Here is a 21,795-nt window from a genome sequence, read left to right on the forward strand (position 1 = left end):
GCTAAAAAAGGTTGAACAAACAGACGTTTAGTGTGAAAATAAATGTATCTAGGTTTCTATATGATCGGTTTGATATTCTATATATTTATTTCCTATATGCTTGCAAACAATCTCTTGGACTCTTCATCGTCATCTCTATAATTACAAAACAAAATATCATAATGAAACAGGTTTCAGGGGTTAAGGTATAAAAAACCATATATCTATATCTCAATAATAAAATAAAAATACTCTAATTTACATCATAACTTGTAAGGCATAACTAATCAATTAACATTTGACTAAATCACGATAATGCATTCATTGCATAGGTACTGGTGTACCGTTGAGATGTATTCCTCTTGTATATCGTCTGAAACCCACCGTTAAAAGAGGTATTGCCATCTGCACGTTGGTATTGTATATCTAGAGATATTCATTAGATATTTTATAATGATTAGTATCAAACGTACGTGCATGCTGAATAAATAATTCTGCTTAATGCAGACATTTGTGGTGTTTTAATATGCCAAGTGGTGAATTACATTAACTGTGATTTAAACAGACTATTTATCGAGACACGTGCTTAAAATATTTATTAATTTAATAATTTATTACAGATTTTTCTTTAAACTAAAATCATTATTAATGAACATCTAGTTAATCAACTACAATATGATTCTCTTTAGTTATATGTATGTAAAGTAATATGTCCATCCTATTAACATGCGTTTAAGTACATTGTTCTACATAAGTATTTAATCTGAAATATTTCCTTTGTACGATGGGCGTTCAATAAATAATGTCACTAATCAGGTTCCATTAAATACAGGGTTCAGTTGAACTTTGAATATCTTTTCACGCATAATATGGTTAATACACTATTTATGGTCGTTTATATGACAATGTTTCCTCATCGAGTACTCCTTTGAGAAGCTAATCGAAACACAGTATGGAAATATGTTTAGTAGGTCAACATTTCCCATTATAATCCTCAGTAGAAAACCTATTTTCGTTCCTGTGAATTTTAACGAGGGAAAAATGATAATGTGTGAATGAAATTATTTTAAGATTTTTCCCTTTCATCGATTTTAATTGCACTTCTGTCACAGGTTTGTGTAATTTTCTTAAAAATCGTTCAAATATGCAGCATAATTATCTTGGGACAGACTATAAATCTCTCAACCATAGGGTCGTTAACGTTCAGAGTTTCTGAAGGCTTTTTTGCTATCTACTGATGTAGTATCTTACAGTGTTAATTCCTAATCTGAAGAATGTGTTAGAAGAGTAACATTACATACAATGCAAAATTAAGGTATCGATTATAAAACACAAACACTTTATAAGTACTGATACTTAGTACCCAGGCTATTCTTATTGATTCTAATTGATGTTTCACTTACTTTAAAAGTGTTATTTACGCTGGTGGTTAGGTACGCGCTACCTAAGGTCAAACAATACGCGTGGGTATTAAATGCAGTTACCTGATTTACCACATTGATTTCTTGTTATCATACGTGCGTAGATATTTTAAGCGGTTACAAATTACAGCGTAACTAATGTTTTCTTTTTTCCAAGAGTGAATAAGCACTTTTGCAGTATTCATTCAGGGTATCTGTATCCTAAATATTTAAAGCTCATCTATCAGAGCTACATATATATATTATATATTTATATATTACATATGTACGTATTGGTTGATCTGACTGTAAAACTAAACCAGGCGGAAATATTTCAATTATATAATTCGAAGAGTAAGTGTGGATATATTTCCTTGATTTCATTTTCACAATTTTTAAATTTCATTTAATCTTATCTTGCTCTCCTAAAAACGTTGAAACATGTATGTGAAGATGCAAATGCATATGCAAACGCCTTGATAATAATAAGTTATAACTGTTTAGTAGGTTGGGTCAAAATGTAAAACAAGATTTTAACGGGGAAATATATGGCTTAGAATGTATGCTCATATTAAACTTTATAAATTGGGAGGGTAACTATTGCCCTCACAAACAGGTACTATTTTTTTTATTATACTGAGTCTTCCTTTTAATAAAACTATTCCATATAACAATTCAAATTATCAAAAGTATTTAAAATGAATACTTCCAATCAAGCACAAAACATCATATCAAAATGTCAAAAAATAGGACAGATTAAAATTAAAACGCCTCTTGCATATTTGGAGTCGGCTTGCTCTTTCGTAGCGATTCTTTATTAGATGTTGAGTTTTTAACAAAAAATGCAAATATATCAGATATTCACTTCCAACATGATATTTATAGAACAGCTAAGGACAGTGCACTTTGTGCTCATAAACGCCCTTTTTAGAATATACATAATCTTGTAATATTTGTATATTAAAAAAAGGAAAACAATTAATATGTAAGTTACCACACAGAGTGCTTGTCTATAACTTTAAAATGACACTCATCGGGGACAAGTGGTGACGCGTCCTACCTCCTCATATTAACAATAAGGTAGAATGATTACCGGATACAAAAAAACTTAAGTTAATATCTAATGAGCATTTTAAAAGTATTTGCAAGGAAACTACAATGTTAAGGGTTCCGCTCATAAGATGTAATCTGGAGTTTTTTTTATCCGGTAATCACTTTTTCATTATTTCCGCATAAAAGAATTGGTGGGATATATAATCCGGTACATGTATGTTTTTATACTTTTTAGCGTATTGTTAAACATCACTCGATGTATTTACCTTTAGCTATGCTGTCAGTGGTTGTATTGGTGGTAGTTTTGGCAATTTCCCAGGCTTATGGTGAGTTTACATGTACATACATATAATGTAATCAAATTTTGCAATTGTATTATAAAGGTAGTATATAAAATGTTCAATATTTCCTTTTTAATATATGACATTCTGATTAAGGCGGTTATCTACCTGTATTACTTATTGCTAGTATATTTTAAATATAATCATTAATTCACCTATTTACTCACTAATTTTTGTTTGGCATTTTGACAAATCATATTTACAATTATTCCTGATACATTCTTACATTTTTAGAAACTATTTAAGATCAATACATTAGGATAGTTTGTAATTTGATATTAAAGGACAATAAATATGAGGACCAATAAAAAAAACCACACAATTCAATGAGACTGTTAACGAAATGTCATTAATATGAAAATGTTAATTTAAATATTATCTGATTATGAAAATTTAACTAATGTTGTTTATGTTGGGATGTGCTTATGTTGACAGATAACATCGCCCTCAACAAATCAACATACCAGCAGTCCCCATACATACCAGGTGACGACACGTATGACGCCAGTAACGCTGTGGACGGACGTAAATCTGACTTAAGCTGGGGCGGCGGTCAATGTGCAGCATCATTGCATTCAACAACAGCTATCTGGTGGGTGAACCTGACCACCATTCATAGCATCCATCACATTACTATATACTTCAGAACGGACAACGAAGGTAAAATTTACAGTCAATTTAGTATTGGTAATAATGAAAAGTATAGTATAAAAATGTAAATCAATACGCTTTATGTTTTGGTATTTGGATTTATCAATTTACCGAATATTTTAAACTTTATTACTGTGTGTTTGAAATGTCTAATTCCTGAATATTTTGTAGCGTGTGATACCACTCAATTAAACAGCGTTCATTTAATTGTATAGAGCTAAAATTAATATTTTTTTCTTTTTGGAAGTATTGCACATTGTTCTTTTTGCGACCAGAAAAAATATACATGCAGAGGGATATTCCTTTCAATCATGATAAACTTAATAAGCATGTTGAAGAGTGAATTTATTTGAAATTTGATATTCTAAGTTATGGGTGCATGGAAAATTTGTAATATATATCGACTAAAATATAGTTGGTTAACCGACTTGTAGTCATCAATGTAAGGCAATCACATGCATAATCTTATTTTTCATTGGATCCATAACGTCTTGTACAGGTTTCTGGTACTGGAAGAATCTTGCAGGCTATTATCTTGGATTCTCTGTGTATATCTCCGATACTACTGATATAGCACAGGGAACGTTGTGTTTCAAGGACAACAACTTCACAATAAACACAATGCCTCCTGTCTTTACAACAAACTGTTTTGTTCATGGACAATATGTCATATACTATAACGAAAGACTACCAGAAGTTGCCTACCCTGACGCTTACAAAGATGATATAGCTATTAACCTCTGTGAAGTAGAGGTATATGGTGAGTGTTTTGTATAAGTGTATTGATATCTTGAAATACGTTTATCTTTGCATTTATAACAGTGAATATGTTGTGTATTTTCAAATATATTGCATAGTATAGTGTTTTATAATTGGGATGTTTTATATGGTAAGAACATGTACGTTTTTTCAGAAATTATGATTATTTATCGTTGATATTTTATGAACTAAACTTAATTACTTTTTGTTTTTGTTAATAACAAAATGCATTCGTTTAAGGTAATATGGCACACTTCCATGATGTAGTATTGTTTTTCAAAATAAACAATAAAATCAAGTGTAATTTTATAAGTATTTTCTTTCCCATTATTGTCACCTAACATGGTAACGCAGTGGGTTAGTGGGTTAACTATGAATTTGTAAGTCCTGAGTTCGAATCCCGCTCGGGGTTTTACAATTTTAATTTTTCCAAATATTTTTAAAGGCTATTTTTTTTGGTTAAATATTGTGAAGTTTGAAAATTCTAAACCGACGAAAGTATCTCAATTATAGTGTACTTAAATCCACATTAATATCGACATACGTCCCTTACCACCTTAACGCGTACACTTGTCAAAAAAAAAAAACAGAAGAAACAAATATGTATGTTCAAGAAAAGTTTGTTTGCTGTATCTCATGCTCAGTGTTGTTTATTGTATTTTTCATCTCTATTTTTAATATCATTGCATTGAAAAATGGATATATGTCCGTATTGTTACTTTTAGTATTATTATGAATATTACTTTCATTCCATTTTTAATCATTGTTAAAAGTTAAAAACAAATACAACTATTGATTTTTCTATTACTCACTGATCTTTTAGCGTAGTTTTTTTTGTGTGTGCAAATACACATACATAAATGCGATTTATTGCAGGAAATTGGTAATCAATATAATTCAAAAGAAAAACAAATTCTTATAAATCACATTTGCTGTACAGGATGCCATAAAACAGGATATTACACATCGAACTGTTCAATTCCCTGTCCAGACGTTAACTGTCAGCACTGTCACATAGAGACGGGAGCCTGTCAGGGCTGTAAACCTGGGCAGCAATGTGAATTAGGTAAATATAGTGTAATGAATGTCATATTTTTTTGTAATCTATAACACAGAGAAACTATTGCATATTCTTTGTCTTTCATAATGTATTTGAAAAAAAAAACACAACAGTTATAACTTTACGATCGTTGAAGAATGTGACAGAGGTTTTTTTGGCATTGGATGCAATGAAAAATGTGGTCACTGTCGTGATGAATACCAATGCTCCAATGAAAGCGGGGTTTGCTTGACCGGGTGTGGTGCTGGTTATAAAGGGGACTTGTGTAAAACACGTGAGTAAACAATTTGGTAATGTACGTGCTTAATAGCTAACAGCACATCAACAATTATCATAATGGCGCGAGCAAAAATGTTAAATCACATCAAGATATGTTTTCTTTCATTACACGACGTGTTAAGATTTTTGGAATGATTATTTTTTCTTATTTTCTGGTTATTTAATTTAATGTATAATGTTTTGTCTATGTTGTGACTAACACAATTAAGCACAAAAATAAAAATGCATTTAGAAATTTAAAAAACGGCTATATACCCCATCCCCGCAAGTGAATCCACTTGATACTTAAGTGTTATATCAAGTACGATACTTGTTAAATAATCTTTTTTATTTAAATTAACTTCTTTCCGGTATTTCTTAATAGTCATATCTATTTAGTAATTTCCAGTTTGAACGATCACTACATGTTTTAGGACTATTATGTTAAATAATCAGTATCTTAAGAAGTTCTAGTCCGGGCCATAATCACAATCTTTTTTTCAATAAATCTCTTTTGTTTTACAGTTTATTTAAGAAATAAACAACGTTATTTAGTGAATATGGCGTTATGAATAGCAATTGCTCTGTTCGCATATTCCATGATGCATATGATGAATCTCTGCCATTCAGTCAACTGAATAAAAACTGAATGGTCTGGAAAGGTGACTGAATGGCACACATATGCCATTCAGTCACATTTCAGTTACCTTTCAGTCACCTTTCAATTGACTGAATGGCAGAGATTCATCCTGTGATGCGCGCTAGTGCATCATGCAAAATATGCCAGCCGAGCAGATGCTATTCATAAAGCCATGTTCACTAAATAGTCGTTTTTTATTACTTATATTTGCATTTTACCACTCGCAAATACCCTGCATTAGCTTACACCTTGACATTAAGCTATTGCATCAAAAATTAACATTTAGACTTTAATGCATCTTTTAAATTCACATAGATTTGTTAACAGAATCAATGATATGTTATTTAACAGTAATTCCTTTAAAATGTTATTATATCCTCGTGTGCCCAGTAGTCGTGCGCTTAAGAAATAATCTGATTTATTGAGCGGTTAAATTAAATTAAGGATTATTTGTCAAGATAATTAAACTTACTGAACTGTATTCTGATTTTCTGTGTATCTAAAATACATTAAAGTGCTTTAAACAGATAATTATCGAGGCCGAAACGAAGCGAGGAATTATGGTCGCCATCTTTGTTTGGAACCAGTAGTCGTGCACCCGGATATGTAAGCAAAAATGAGGCCAAGAAAAGTAAATTTTGTGTAGTTGGTAACTTTTTCATTTTGATGTCACAAATAACATATCAAATATATTCTTAAATATCAACATATTCCAACAAATGCTATGAAAATTTAACAATAAGTTAAATAAATATATATATATATCCTTTATGTTTGCTCTTGAAGAGAAGGTAGTATGTAAGAGAGAGAAAGAGTGTGAAAGTGAGAATGCCAAAAAAAATTCTTATATATATTACCTTTTTTATGAAATCATATATGATTGTGAAAATGAAAACAAAAAAATAAATTATAAAAAAAAAAAAAATAAGTTAAATAAATTATGTTTCATAATCTTGGTGAATTTCATCATTTCACAACTTATGATACAGTCATATACAGGTTAATTTGTATTTCAAGATAACAGATATTTGATACTATCTTAAGAATCACATTAATTTATCAAGACCAAGGTATACACAAATTTGAAACTTAAATTCTACTCTATTTACAGTGAGGGCATAGATAGTGATCCCCTATCCGGACTACTCTGATGTCAGTGCAGTAATTTAAGTGCACCCAATGTCTACATTTGTCACACTGTACCCACTTTACAAAAATAAGGGATGTGCTATTTCGAACAGCATGTGGGGTGAACATTTTACAGATACAACACAATTCTTCCTCCGAAATAGAGATGTCCTCAGAGTCTTCGGATAGGAAGTATTGCATTGAAGATGTGTTGTCAATTGGCTGCACATTGGAGGGTCCAGGTTCCTGTGAATGACCTTTTGTTTGAGGAGATGTTTTACTCTTCTTGTTTCCACACTTTGGACTTTTACCATTCTTCGTAGAGGTGGTAGAGAGTGTCTGATTTTTTATGTTTTTTCTTTGTTTTGGGGCTGCTGCTGCTGAAACATGTTCCATAATTTTCGCTGATACCTCCGGCTCAGTAATTGCTCTGCCTGATTTAATCTTGCTCAAGGTTTTGCGTTCTTTTTTGGCCTTTAATCCCTCTGATTTTATACGAACAAGCTCTCTAGTTCGCTCTGCAAAAAAATCCTGACTGTTGTTGTTTTCATCTGCATCCATATCAGAGTCGCTCTTGTCTTCTTCCTCGTTCCTTTGAGTCAATACCGAAGAAGGGGCAAGAGCTTCTGCTGGCACCACATCAGCATTAAAAGGATAAATTCCACACTTGCGGAAGGCAGACTGAAGATTTTGAGCTGATAAAGCTTTGCTGTATGCCTGGCATGCTAGGGCACAGATATCCTGTTTGGTGATTACTGTTGATGTTGCTCTCATCTTTTGGTGGCACAAATTGTTATAAATTTTCTGTAAAGGGCCATAGCAACCAACATCCATGGGCTGAAGAATATGACTAGTGTGCGCTGGCAAAACATGCAACACGATATTGTGTTCCTTTGCCCATTCAACAGCTGCAACTGAAACGTGAGACCTATGTCCATCTAATAGCAGCAGAACTGGTTCATCGAGTCCACCAGGAACATAATGAACAAAGTGGCTCTGTAAATACTGAAGAAATATAACAGAGTTTGACCATCCACTCTCTGTGACATCACCAGCTGCTCCAGGTGTTGAGCCTTCCATCAACTCGGACCTCATCCGCATACCAGGAAAGACAAAATATGGTGGAATGGCAACCCCAGAGGCACTACCACATCCCAGAATGGTAACCGTAGAGGATTTACCTGTTGTTACAGCTTGTGGCGTGTCTCCAGTGCCGGATACCACATGAGGATGTGCATGGTTGAGTGTGATCCCCTTCTCGTCCACATTAAAAATTCTATGGGGCTTATCAAATAAGTTGTACTTTGTGAGGATCGACGACAGTTCAACAAAGTATCGTTGTACATTTCCTGGATTCGATGATTTTGCGCGTTGATACTCCAATGCCCGTGGCTTAACAACCTTCAGATCTGGCCAACGCTTCATGAACCCTCTAAACCATTTTAATGTGAGAGGTTTCTGCTGCTTGGTTCTCTTGTGTAGCTGAATGGCATAGTCAGATGCCATATTGGTCACCTCTTTTCGGGTATACCCATAACCAAATGAGGCCATTGCTTTCAAATGCGAAACAAGCATAGCCTCCTCTTCTTGTCCAAGCAATGGTGCTGGCCCCATAGTTACCTTCTCCAGGTCTACCTTCCCTTTGACTCGGTCGCGAAGAGTTTGGGTTGGGACATTATACTGCTTTGCAGCTTTGCGAACACTTGTCCCTTTTTCTTTGACAGCTAGATATGCATTTATGAGTCGAGTTGGACTGTACTGTCTGAATTTAATTTTGGGTTTTTTCTTTGGGATCTAAAAATATGAAAAGGGATCTTTAATTTGACTTTTTAATTTTTCTTCTTAATACAAAGGAATTATTCTATTCAATGAATAGAATATTGAACATTTCTTACAGATTTAAACTGGACAAATATTTCCTGATTAAAATGTAAAATCATTCAAATAATTTCTTTTTTGTATAGTAAATAAAAATTCAAATATTTTTTAATTCAAATTAAAGGTATAAAAGTGTTTTTCCCTCAATTAAAATTATTGTTTTTAGCCCCTCTCTCAATTAAATTTATTCCTGCGTTATAATTACGTCTACAAAAAATGTAAGGAATATGAACATTTTCATAACCCAACAATTAAAATGTTTGGCCTGTAGAAACAATCGATACACATTGTGACCTCTACATTTGGATATGCTAATTAGCCATGTGCCTTTCATGTCTGGAATGTACGCTTCAACCCAGAAAACATGCATTTTTATAAATAGTAAATTTGGTATTAACAAAATGGCGGATATTTTACATAAAATATATGTTTGTATAATTTCCTACCTGTTTATTCCGCATATTTAACTCTTCGTTTCTGTTTATACGCACTTGATATCAGCCGTTTATGACGTAATATTTTGGCACGTGACCAAATACGACAACAAACAAGATGGCGCACGACTACAGGGCACGCACGACTATAGGACCTTCAACCATAAGACATGTTTTAATTAAATACATCAATTTTATGGAGTTGGAGAAGAACACATAATGTATCGTTTAAAATGGTTTAAATCTATAACGTAATGGAAAAGTATATGACGTCATACCTTTATGACGTCATAGTATACAGACAGAGCAATTGCGATTATAGAAAAACAATTGTAGTCTCCGTATGGACTCATAGTGGGAAAGAACAATGGATATGCAAATATAATCATGTGTTCACATCAGTATATTCTGAGGCTACAAGACATATACACAGGTGGCCAGTTTTCACACCTTGCCGCGGTCGCTCTGTCGTCTGCATAGTCTGAGCGTTGTCTGTTAGTTCTGAGGGTTTTCTTGATCCCAGACTATCAAAAGAATTTAGTCTGCACACGTTAAAGATACAGTACTCTGTCCATCATACACATTAATTTATAGCTTGAACTTCAATTAAGAAAAGGGACAAAAGCACAACCTTTTAATTAATGAGGGATAATCAATCAATGCATAAATAGCCGCTGCTCAAATTACCGCATGTAGTTCTTAACATGTGCATGAATAGTAGTTATCAAAAATCACAGCAAACGTCAGTTTGTATCAGTAAATATCAGTACCCACAGAAATTTTGAGTAACAGTACAATTATCAGTTATTATCAGCAATTCTCAAAAATAACAGTACAATATCAGTAAATATAAGAAATTATCAGTGGAAAATGGCACTTTTAGTACTTTTAGAGCCACTAGTACTCTATCATTTTACCTTTACATTATTTTTTTTTATTTTAAATGTTTAAAAAAAAATTTAATTGCAGATTTAATTGCATGTTATATCAGACAATGTCATTCAGCATTTAACTCAATTGATCATAGCATAGTTTGAAAATTCCACATTAGAATCTCATACCACATCATTAGCATTGCATGCTTTACACAATATAATACCCAAGAGGCTGTCTGTGAGCTATCATGTATCGTACAAACATCCACACCTGACATATTTGTATGTTCTTTTTACCGTTTAAGGATGTGACAAAGGATCGTATGGCATTGGGTGTAATAAAACATGTGGACACTGTCGTGATCTGAACCAATGCTCCAATGTCAATGGAACTTGCTTAACCGGGTGTGGGACTGGTTATCAAGGAGATTTATGTAAACCACGTGAGTAGACAACTACCAAGGTACATGCTAAGCTGGCACTTTATCATTATTAAAACAAATTAATAAAATTAATTATAATGACGCGAGTTTATGGTTAAAAAAGGTTACATCACATCAAGAATTTTAGTTTCAATTACGCGATGGGATTAATACATGTAGTGATAACAAAAACATATTTACAATAATCTTAAGAAACACATAGAACAGTCGTAGCCTAAGAAAGTACCTCCATATCAATGGTACATGTTTAACTGGATTTGATCAAGGTTATCAAGGAGGATTGTGCCGGATAAGTGAGTACACAACACATCTGAAACACGCATTCTGATTAGATAGATAGATAGATGTGGATCGCTTTATGACTATATCGATTATTATTGGGGTTTTTATGTTAGGTTTCAACAAATAGGCAATACCAACAGTATTAATGGGGTTAATCATTTGCCTTCATAATATTATTTACATGTAGAAAACGTTTTCGATCTTATATCATTAATTCTATTATATCATCTACCGTTAATATAAGAATCAACTTTAGCTTGCGTTATTCAGTGTTAGACCGGTCTGTAGAGGATACTCACTCCTCCATGGCACCTGATCCCACCTCTATTTTTTTAGCGGTCCGTGTTGCTCTGCTTTGAATTTGTATTTCGTTATATTGATTTTTGAGACAGTTGACAGTTTTTTATTATCATTTTTTCACGATATAGTTGCAAACTGTATTGTATATATCGTATACGATTGAAAATTAAAAAAAAGCAGAAAACCGCGAATTGTACGCTTAATGCTCGAGGTGACATTTAACAACGATTTACGGGAAATCACTGTAATAATGACAGTTTGAGGAAAAGTATGGTAAGTGAATATTTAATCTTAGCATGATCTGATTCAAAGTAATATTGGAGAAACAAATATAATATGTGTTGATGATTTAAAAGGACAAAAAATGTTGCATGCATAACATACATTTTAGCACTGTGCAGTCTAGGAATAAAACTTACAACAGTAAAATGCAACTTTTCGATGTTTCATGATTTTTTATGCTTAGTTTTACGTCAGTATTATTCTGGTTTTGCTTCAATAAACCACTAATACTTACAATGGTGTAATGATAAATTTTGATTGATATAAAATAAGAAGTCATGGAGTTTAGTCGAAGCTAACTTTTAAAGAATAATGAAAACAAGTTTTAAAAAAATTAAGTTCGTGTATTTTTGTACTTATATTTCTATAAGAACCGTATATAGACTTCAATTTAGATATCCACTTGATATACAATATCTGATATATTGTTTATTTATGTATTCAATTTTCAATTTTAGGTTTTGTTTTGTTTTTGTTTTTTTGTCGTAAAAAATGAATGTATAATTAAAAAGCTTGTTTATGCTAAACATAGCTGGGGCGGGGGTAGGTGATTTTGAATTAAGTTGGTCATATGTATCGGAGAAAATATTCTTAGAATAGGTGAATTACTACCTTTCTACAAAAACTTCTTACTTTGATGTAAACATTGATATACTTTGAAAAAAATAGTAAAATCAAATATCAAAATTCAATTAAACGTCATTACTTGAATACTAAAAATGTGCTCTTTCTTAAATGGCTCACATAATGCACTTTGATTACAGTGTCCCCATGTGTCTTTGAGGAATGCTTATAAGTAATGAGGGAGATACGAATAACAAAGTCACTTACCAAAAATAATATAATCTTGACGTAGAGATCAATATGTATAATATACATAAATATATATAGAAAGATAGCAAAGCGAATAACACATGATATATAACTTTTTCAGCAAAAACAACGAAAGTTGATTTACATATACAGTTTGTATGTATATGCATATTTAGATTTTTTTAAATGAATATATAAGTATTTGTTTGGTTTTTTTATTCGTCTACATACGTCGTATAGGTATTATCCCATTGATATATCTCCTGTCCTAAGCAGATGGAAAATCCAGAGTCACAATTTTTCAACGAACCGTTCAAAAACCCTTCGAGCAGAAAGATTCTACCGGCCATATTTCTAAATACCTCGTTGATATCGGGACATTAAGGACAACAATCAAACACGGAACACTTATTAATATGTTAAGCATGTATCTATGCTGATATTCAGCAACTTTTGATGAAGCAGTTGTATGGTTAAAAAATGTTAACTCTACAAATGATCATAACACTGTTTTGTATGACCATAAGAGCTATTTGTTAATAGGTCCATAATAATGCCTAAGTTCATTCAAAACCAACCTCAATAGGTGAATGGTGTTTCCTGTTTACCAATACGTTATATCTACAAATATCAATCGCCCTGATACGTGATGAAAATCATTTAAAAAAAATATCTATAAAAGCTTTCTATAGATATTTTTAAATGATTTTTATTCTTAAATTCTGAAAAGGATGTACTTTTATATACATGTACATGTACTTATTTTCTTTAATCGAAACGCGGGAAAAAAAGAAAATTTCTTTGCCAAAAATATATATAAATGGAGGTTACAATTAAATTGTTCATGAAATAATTATGTTTGAATTATATGTATTTACTGTGATATTCCATTATATTAGTTTTCATTGTCTCTGTCATTGATGTTTTATCATTTAATACTGATTGTACATTGATTCGCTTTTCTTGACATAGGTTGCAAAACAATGACATATGTAAATATTTTGATTAATTTTATTCAGGTCACATTTTACAACATTGCATTTCAATATTGTTTTTGATGTATTCATTCAATACAATAATTTTCTATTTCGTTTCTGTAAAAAGAAAATAAACCCTCTAGCATACTTAATTAATATGTTTGAAACAACCACCAAACTGTGTTCATTTTAATACAGTCAGTCAATGATGAGTAGGTAATTAACAGCTCTATTACTGTTAAGGAGATCGACAGGTTAAAAAGGTAAAAGCTATGATAAGGAGCAGCTTGTTACATGTAATACAGAGGAAAATAATTTGGAAAATGTTACTCAAATGGGATGAAATGGCACTGACTCTTGACATGCGTTGTCGTTTTTAGTTCAGATGGAGAAACAAATTTAAATTTTTAAAAGAAAGATTAATGGGTGCAGAATTGTATTGTAACTTGCTTCAAGGGACACAGACACGATTTTGGTCGATCTTTGTTTTTTCTATTTTTTTTTATTTACAATGTTTAAGTAATGCATTTCTTATAATCAAACAAAATTTAGAATGTCACTCCAAGAGTTACAAACAAGATAGATAGCTTACAATTCTTTGTTATTTAAACAAGGCTTGTGCAAGGTTTATATTTACAATTGTTCAATATACCGGTAGAAGCTCTTCTTTGAGCTGAATTTTTCTATCTGCTACAATGATAGATACATTTTGTGGATGCATCTTATCTGTTTAAAACACTCATCTCATCATTTATAAATTCTAAAAATATGTAGGATTTGTGGTATAGCTTGAATTGATTAAACTGTCAAGTGTCGCTTAGAGTAACCTTTCTCTAGGCTATTTCCGCCGCTATCAGCTGTTTGACGACACAAATGTGTCCAACTGCAGAGGCAGTCTCTGTTGCTTTACAAATATAGTGTTGTCATTTGAGTATCACCGTGATAATTGTGTTCAAACTATCCACATACATGGAACAGACAATTTGACTCTACATATTGACATATTGTCTCATATTGAAAACAAATATACCTTCTATATAAAAGTACACAGCGTCTGGTGCCTGTGATTTTAAGATTACTTTTTATGTCAGATTTATATGCTTTCTTTCAAAACTCCGTCCAACTTATCACATAAATTGATGTTAACTGAAACTAATCACAAGGCTAAATGGTACCTGAAAATGACTTACTGATAACTGAAAAATAACTGAATGGTGACTGAAACATGATTGAAAGGTGTCTGAAACATAATTGAATGATGGCTGACTGATTGGTAACCGAAAAATTACTGAATGGTGTCTGAATCATGATTGAATGGTCACCGATTTTTTTTTTGCAATTCAGTCAACTGAACCTTAGCTAAAGTTTCGCTCAAGGCTAATGGAAAATCACCTTGCTAGTGTTTATTTTCTTACAAGTAATGTACCATACAGGTACCATTAGGTCAACCGAAAGGTCAGATTTCATACTGTATCTTTTTCAAAACAAAATCTAATAGACAAAATCTAACGTCTGAAATCAAGAAACACAAAGAATGTTGCAATTCAAAAAATGCTAACAAGTATTTACAGAGCTGCATTTTATTAAACTAAGGCTTAATTGTAAGAATTCGGTGGACAAACGCTGATACATGCAGCCAAGGTATCAAATTTGTTTGCATTTTCGCAGCATCCTCCGTAGAAAAAAGTCTCGCATCGCCCTTTTCTTCCGTTAAAATTATAACGTGGATTGCGTGCTTCGCAAGGTCCGGATACCACTGGCAGCTCACAGCGGGAAGATAGAGGTGGGTCAAATGAAATCAAGAAGAGAGTTTCAGGCAGTTATTGTTTGATATGGAGACAGGGATGTCGTCTTCGGCCTTTGGCCTTTGGGCCACCGGCAACATATTTGTACTTGGAAGTTTAACTGCACAGTGTCCCAGCACTTTAGGTAACTTTTGTTTGACTTTCATTCTCCATAAATTTTGGAACATAACAATAGCTATTTGTTTCGCGTTTTACATTTCAGTTTAGTTAACGTTATCTTGAAAAAATGATTTTGATGTAAATAAAAAAAACAATTCTTTAAAAGTATATGAATTACTGTTAATTTGTTTAAAGTTATATGATTCAACTAAATAGAGTTAATGTCAACTTTGTTGTAAGCGAACAACGCTTTCTATATCTTTGAAAATAATGGTGGTGTTATTCAGCGTTGATAGATTGTCTTTTTAAGGGGATAATGTTAAAATTCTTAAATTGCCTTTTTTAGTTTCATTTTTGGGAATCTTTAAAAACATGAATAATTTAGACGAATCATTGAGGGCAACAGCCATGATCTTAGTCCATTTCAAGTTTTTTTCTAAGTTAAGCGTCCATCCAAACGTTAGAAACCTATTATTTATTAAAAAAAAAAACAAAAAAAACAAAAAAAAAAAACTTCAGAAATCAACAGGAAATAAAAATCATAATCATGTTTTACACTTATAAAAAATATTATCGTTACTTGAGTATTTTCCTCAAATTTCAATAAAACTTAATACTTAAAACCTTGTTTTAGGAAAATATGGTTAATCAAATCCAATTTAAATTCCTAGTTGTTTTATTTAAACAACAAAAGAGTAAATGTACATTTTATTGATACATGTTTTGTCTTAGTTTTATTTTAAATCCAATCTGTCCGAACACACTAAACATGGAAAAAACTTGGCATGGTCTATTGTTTTGGCAAAACCCATCAAGATGATAAATAATTTGATGGCACAAATTATGCAATAATTGTGAACAAGATGCTTTGCCATTTATTTTTTTCTCAGAAAGGGCACTACAAACTGTTTATTATAAATGGTTTAAATTGCGGAGATGAATGTTTATTAATTCAATGTTAATTATTCGGTATCCTAACTTAATTTTACACGTGAAATTTACGCAGCACTCTTAGGGTCCACCATGTGGTCGTGCTGACGAGGAAAAACGGTAAATGTATATTATGACATCACACAAAAACAACAAGTCAACAACATTAAAAAAAAGAAAAACAAATTTTAATGTGCATTATCTGCTACATTAAAATACTTCTGCCTGCAACTGTAACAAAGTCAAATAAACCTAACGTATTTAAATACATGTATGAGCAACTAACTGATCGTGATGCAGTTGTCAATGTGACGTTACACTGTGAATTTTGACGCTTATTGTGTATAGAGAGCAGCGAATCAATCATTTTCGATATGGCAAAATAATTTTTATTAAATAAACGTAGCATAATCTTCAAATAATTTATTTAACATTAATTCCTTTTTATCATACTACTCTCACTTTGTAATCCAGCATGTGATTTATTTTAGAAGACTTGATTTGTTTTTCTAGAGTGTCTAATATACAATTAGATATGTATGACATCGAAAACCCTATTTAAATCCACTTTTTACGATGGTGTACACTTAACAAGTCATTTTTATCTTTTTAATATAAATTAACAAATTAATTAAAAAGCACTGCTGCGTTTTTAAAATCTATAAACAAACCAATAAATATGTAAAATATTGATTGAAATTATTATAAATCTCAACTGAATCTCAACTAAATCTCAAAATGATTGGCAAATAAAAGAAAATAACAGTTCTATGAATGAAATATTGACATTATAATTTTTTTCTTCAGATAACGCTTGTTCGTCCAATCTTACAAACACTAAATACCACATACATATATAGAGTTCTTTTCCATTTTCCATGATACTTATTAATTACAAGATGTATGCTATCCAATGATTCCCTTTTCATATAATATTATGCAAAATAACATATATTGGCCTTAATGCTATATCATGTCTAGGGATTGCAATGGCACATGTATATGATACTGGTATTACATGTATTTTCATACGTGCAGAGCTTGTGCTCAGGATTTTCAATGAGCATTATTATAACACTGAAACGTGAACTTGCACATGTTATTAAAAAATGTTTTTTTAACCGGAAAAAAATATTCGAAACAGTTCCATCCAAAAAAAAAAATGAAAGGCTTTCAAAAACAGTGTTGGACACGACCATCATTAGATTTATTAACTAGTTTGAGAATTGTCTGTCAGTGTTCATACCACAAATAATGGCGAAAATAGTTTGTGTTGTTTTTCATAATTTTATTGCTTTCCAGTTCATATTTAAAAAGAAATTAATTGTATGAACTCGAGGGACATGCGTTAGTGCATGCAGCTAAAGTTTCAAAATTGTTGGCATTTCCACAACATCCTCCATAGGAGAATTGCTCGCACCGCCTTGTGCTTGAATTGTAATAGTAGCGGAGAATCAATGCTTCGCAAGGCCCTGGCACAACAGGCAGTTCACACTTAGTAGATAGAGGTGGGTCAACTGAAAAGAAAGAATTTGGGTTTTTTTTAATTGTAAACAGTAATCATTTTTAAAAAATTGAATTTTGTTTAAATTTACTATTGGTTCACCATCTGTTATCACATTGGATTTTGAAGAAAAGCATTGCTTCTATATAAATTTTTCAAAACATTTTTTTATTAAAATATGCAAACAGCGCTAACCTCAGCTAACTGAAAATCTCTTGATTCATGATATAGACCACTTATACTTTTATTTATTTACATATGAAGTCATGTTTTTATAATGAATCAAATGACACTCTTTCGAATGTGCCAGACACTTTTCATATCATTTATTGCCTATTGTTCACCAACTACAATATCAAACCTGATAAACAAATATTTTTTCCGAACGTTGGATTTTAAAAGATACATAGATACGGACTTACTTGGCCACTCAGTGACCCCAGGAGGAGCACACATAGCTCTGCATCCACAACCCCATGAACAGCACTTGAAGTCTGTAAAGAGAATAAATACTCATTGACACATTCAGATACATATTTTGTTTGTTGATTCATACTGGGTAAAATTTATGCAATCATTGGGATAATTTTTTATATCCTGTATGAAAGTTGTTCTGTAATTTGCAGTTGACTGTGTTCAATATTGACCTTTTTTCGTTAGATACATGAATATAAATTGATTAACATAATACTTTATAGCTGTATGAGAAAAATGAACTATTTCTAGTAGCAAATCATTATAATATAAAATAAAGTTTCTTTGAAAAACTACGGGATAATTTTTAAAAAGAACGGGAAAAATTCGAGACATTTAACTCATTAAAGAAATGCGTGATTTCACATGAAAATATTTACATCTATTAATTACGATTCCCGCTATTTCTTACAGAAATTGATTGTAATTCATAGCTCTATAGAAACTGACAGGACTGAAATCGATGCGATCAAGTTCCAACTAGTTTATCGATCGGTCGAAACCTTCAGCCATTTAAGAAAAATCACGGACTGTGCGAAATAATAATGATCATGGCGGACACAAATTCAACAAAGACAATTTGGCTATTTCTTTTCTGAAACGTACTGATGTACATTGAAAATAAGTTAGTATCTTTTAGTTATGTTTAGTTACTTTTGCTTCTTAATATCAATTCATTATTTTATACACAGGTGTAAATAAAATTAATACAATGCCTTCTTCGGTGCTAATTCGGATAAGATGTATTTTCCTGCAATGTCGCTGCCTTCATATCTCGCATGAATCGTAAAAGAACAAGTATGATTGGTCTAAATCAGGTATAAAATTTTTAGATGTGTTTTGTGGTAAATTGGAATTCAATACGAATGCAGCGAATTAGGATGGGAAGAGGGAGCAAACCCACTTCCGGGACATTCTCCATCGTGGCTACATCTCACATTGTTTTGATCGCAGTCGCAAAAAGAACCCATTTGTAGGCTGCATTGTCCGGGTTTGGTTTGGATTGAACAGCTAGGGGCGGGGAAAGGCGGCGAAGGGGTCTGACCTTGAACCTGTGAAAATAGATCCATCATGTCCATATTGATTAGACACATACTTAATTAATTATTATGTCAAGATATATATTCAAAAACCCGGTAAAAATAGCACGTTTGCAAAAAATATTAACTTTAAAAGATAATTCGAAAAACAATAGATGTTTTTCGAACAAATTCTGGAAAAAGTTTGTATATGTTAACCTACCGTTGGATATACTTTTTTATTAAATCACCATAAAAAGAATATACTGAGATTTTGTAACTCTCATCAATATTAATCTAATTGGATTTGAGTTGTTCTGGGAAAACAAATTTCTATATAAATGAGAACAACACTTTTATTATCGCAAGTACTATAATAAAACTCGTTTCGTACGAAGATGGGTATTACGAAGTAAATCCATAATTCCTATGAATTCGCTATGACCGAGTTTTAATGTATCAATAATATTTTTTGGTGATATTTAAATGATTCTAAATGCAATGACCCAATCAGTGTGTATGAATTTACATGTAATTAACATAAGTAGTTTCCACACATTGATTTCTATGTTATCGGTAAAGAAAACCTTTAAAACTGTCTTACAATTTTTAACAGCAAAGTTGATGCTATTGAAAAACGCAAAATTTCAAGATTTTGTTTTTCATGGATTTTTTTTCAAGGTTCGTTTCAATATTATGATGTAAAAACCAGTGTAAACTGGTTTTTGAAAAAGCTGTTCTTGCTGTTACTATTTACTTCAACTGTGATCTGTAATTTTTTACCAATTTAGTTGATAAAATGATGCATTTCACCAATAAGGTTAATATAAGCATTAGATAATAGTTTAATAATGCAACACAACATTAACATGCGTAATCAATTTTTTATTTATCAATTTATTGTATGTTGTTTTGCCGATTCGCTTTCGTAACTTAATTTCATCAAATGATAAAAATGTAGTTGATATGCATCGGTAATGAATTGATAACTCCAGAGGAAAATTAACATCTTAAGTAAATAAGCTTTAATTGCTTTAATAATATGCATGGTAACAAGAAGTCAATATAAAATAGTTTCAGTTTATAATGATAATTTTTCAGAACGAAGAGTTTGTAGTTGAAAAGAGAATTGTTTCAACAATAAAACGAGACCGAGAGAGAGAACAAAATAGAACAGAAAAAGCTATACAGACATAAAATGACCTTTGTGTGTATGTGTGTTTGTGTTCATTCAATGAAATGCCAATTTTTAAAATAATGTTGTAAATATGCACAACTATTTTTTGTATGGCATTTTGAATTTTCATTTATCCACAATTGTCATTCATACACTATATATGTGACCATCAATTAATAAGGCATTGTTATTTAAATTTCTTGGTTGATTGTATAACTCGAGAAAAAACACAGTCATTAGAATATAAAATGTATTACGTTTTTATATTTGAAAAAATGAGACTTACCAGTGTAAGAACACAAACAGATAACAGAATCACCAGCATAATTAACGAATACAGGGATTCAATGAAAAGAAAATCAACGTTGTAACGGTAGACGAATAATTCTGTTTGTGTTGTGCATAAGACTGCGTCGGCAATGCATAAATGAAAAAGGTTTTTATCCTTTTTATCAAAATTAGAAATCAGCGATGCATGAATTTCTTGCACTTTTAAACAATCTTTTTATGCAAGGTTTTATTTAATTATTTGATTAAAACGGCGATTCGTGGTGATAAATACCTTTTTACACCATGTGTTAAGCACATGCAATAAATTAAATTAACATATCAACTAATTTTGGACAAAACAGGAAACAATTGCGTTCTTCAGCGACGTCAGGTAATATTTTGTAATTCAAAAACAGTAAGAAGTGGCCTTGGAAAGTATAAAGTCTTGAGATGATGAGACTCCATACAACAGGTCATGGTCCATATCACTGGCTTTCACACCAGAAATAGTCCTTAAGAGGGCTTAATAGCTGTGAAAATTTTACGCTTTAATAATCTCCTTCTAACAAAGAGCTCTGAATAAAGATAAAAATAAATTGTTTAAAGTTGTTCAAATTGTTTGACGTTAAAATATTTGAATTTTTTCTGAATTAAATAATAGTTTATTGTCACAAAATATTATATATAGATATAGATAACTTTAAAGTAAATTATCCAGCCTTCTGAAAATGAATTTTTAATAAGTGTCTGATACGATACCAAGATTTAAAAAAAAGAATGAAAATAAACAAATTTTATTTATTAGAATTCTTTGAAACTGGCAGGATGTTTCAGTTTAAAAAAAAATCATATATACATTAAATATAAAGATGATGTCAGGAACTGCTTTGTGTGATCAGTTAAGGCCAATCACAGCTGTAATCGTATGAGGCATTCAAACTTCACTATTTGTGAAACATCTCTT

General features: G+C 31.6%; 3 protein-coding genes across 5 annotated transcripts; 1 reads left to right on the forward strand and 2 right to left on the reverse strand.

Moving 5' to 3' along the window:
• The first annotated feature begins 2,598 nt into the window (after positions 1 to 2,598).
• LOC105341379 (protein glp-1) lies at positions 2,599 to 14,423 on the forward strand. Of its 3 annotated transcripts, none has more exons than XM_066084089.1 (7): positions 2,599 to 2,758; positions 3,209 to 3,433; positions 3,924 to 4,184; positions 5,124 to 5,249; positions 5,380 to 5,517; positions 10,762 to 10,899; positions 12,853 to 14,423. In XM_066084089.1, the coding sequence occupies exons 1-7, from the start codon at positions 2,689 to 2,691 to the stop codon at positions 13,014 to 13,016; spliced, it is 1,122 nt and encodes a 373-aa protein (XP_065940161.1). In that variant the 5' UTR covers positions 2,599 to 2,688; the 3' UTR covers positions 13,017 to 14,423. The 3 variants fall into 3 exon arrangements, with proteins under 3 accessions (XP_065940161.1, XP_065940164.1, XP_065940166.1); XM_066084092.1 differs by having other exon boundaries at positions 12,817 to 14,421; XM_066084094.1 differs by lacking the exon at positions 12,853 to 14,423 and having other exon boundaries at positions 10,762 to 12,375.
• Positions 7,243 to 9,637, reverse strand: LOC105342315 (uncharacterized). The gene is made up of 2 exons (XM_034470739.2): positions 9,594 to 9,637; positions 7,243 to 9,063 (listed from the first exon to the last, which is right to left on the reverse strand). The coding sequence occupies exons 1-2, from the start codon at positions 9,606 to 9,608 to the stop codon at positions 7,243 to 7,245; spliced, it is 1,836 nt and encodes a 611-aa protein (XP_034326630.2). The 5' UTR covers positions 9,609 to 9,637.
• Positions 14,424 to 17,654: 3,231 nt separating the features above from the next.
• On the reverse strand, positions 17,655 to 21,005 carry LOC105327408 (eppin-like). Its single transcript, XM_011427874.4, has 4 exons — positions 20,848 to 21,005; positions 19,270 to 19,417; positions 18,314 to 18,385; positions 17,655 to 17,904 (listed from the first exon to the last, which is right to left on the reverse strand). The coding sequence occupies exons 1-4, from the start codon at positions 20,884 to 20,886 to the stop codon at positions 17,708 to 17,710; spliced, it is 456 nt and encodes a 151-aa protein (XP_011426176.3). The 5' UTR covers positions 20,887 to 21,005; the 3' UTR covers positions 17,655 to 17,707.
• Between the last annotated feature and the right edge of the window lie 790 nt (positions 21,006 to 21,795).

The sequence above is a fragment of the Magallana gigas genome, chromosome 1 (assembly GCF_963853765.1).
Source record: "Magallana gigas chromosome 1, xbMagGiga1.1, whole genome shotgun sequence".
NCBI classification, from domain to species: domain Eukaryota; kingdom Metazoa; phylum Mollusca; class Bivalvia; order Ostreida; family Ostreidae; genus Magallana; species Magallana gigas.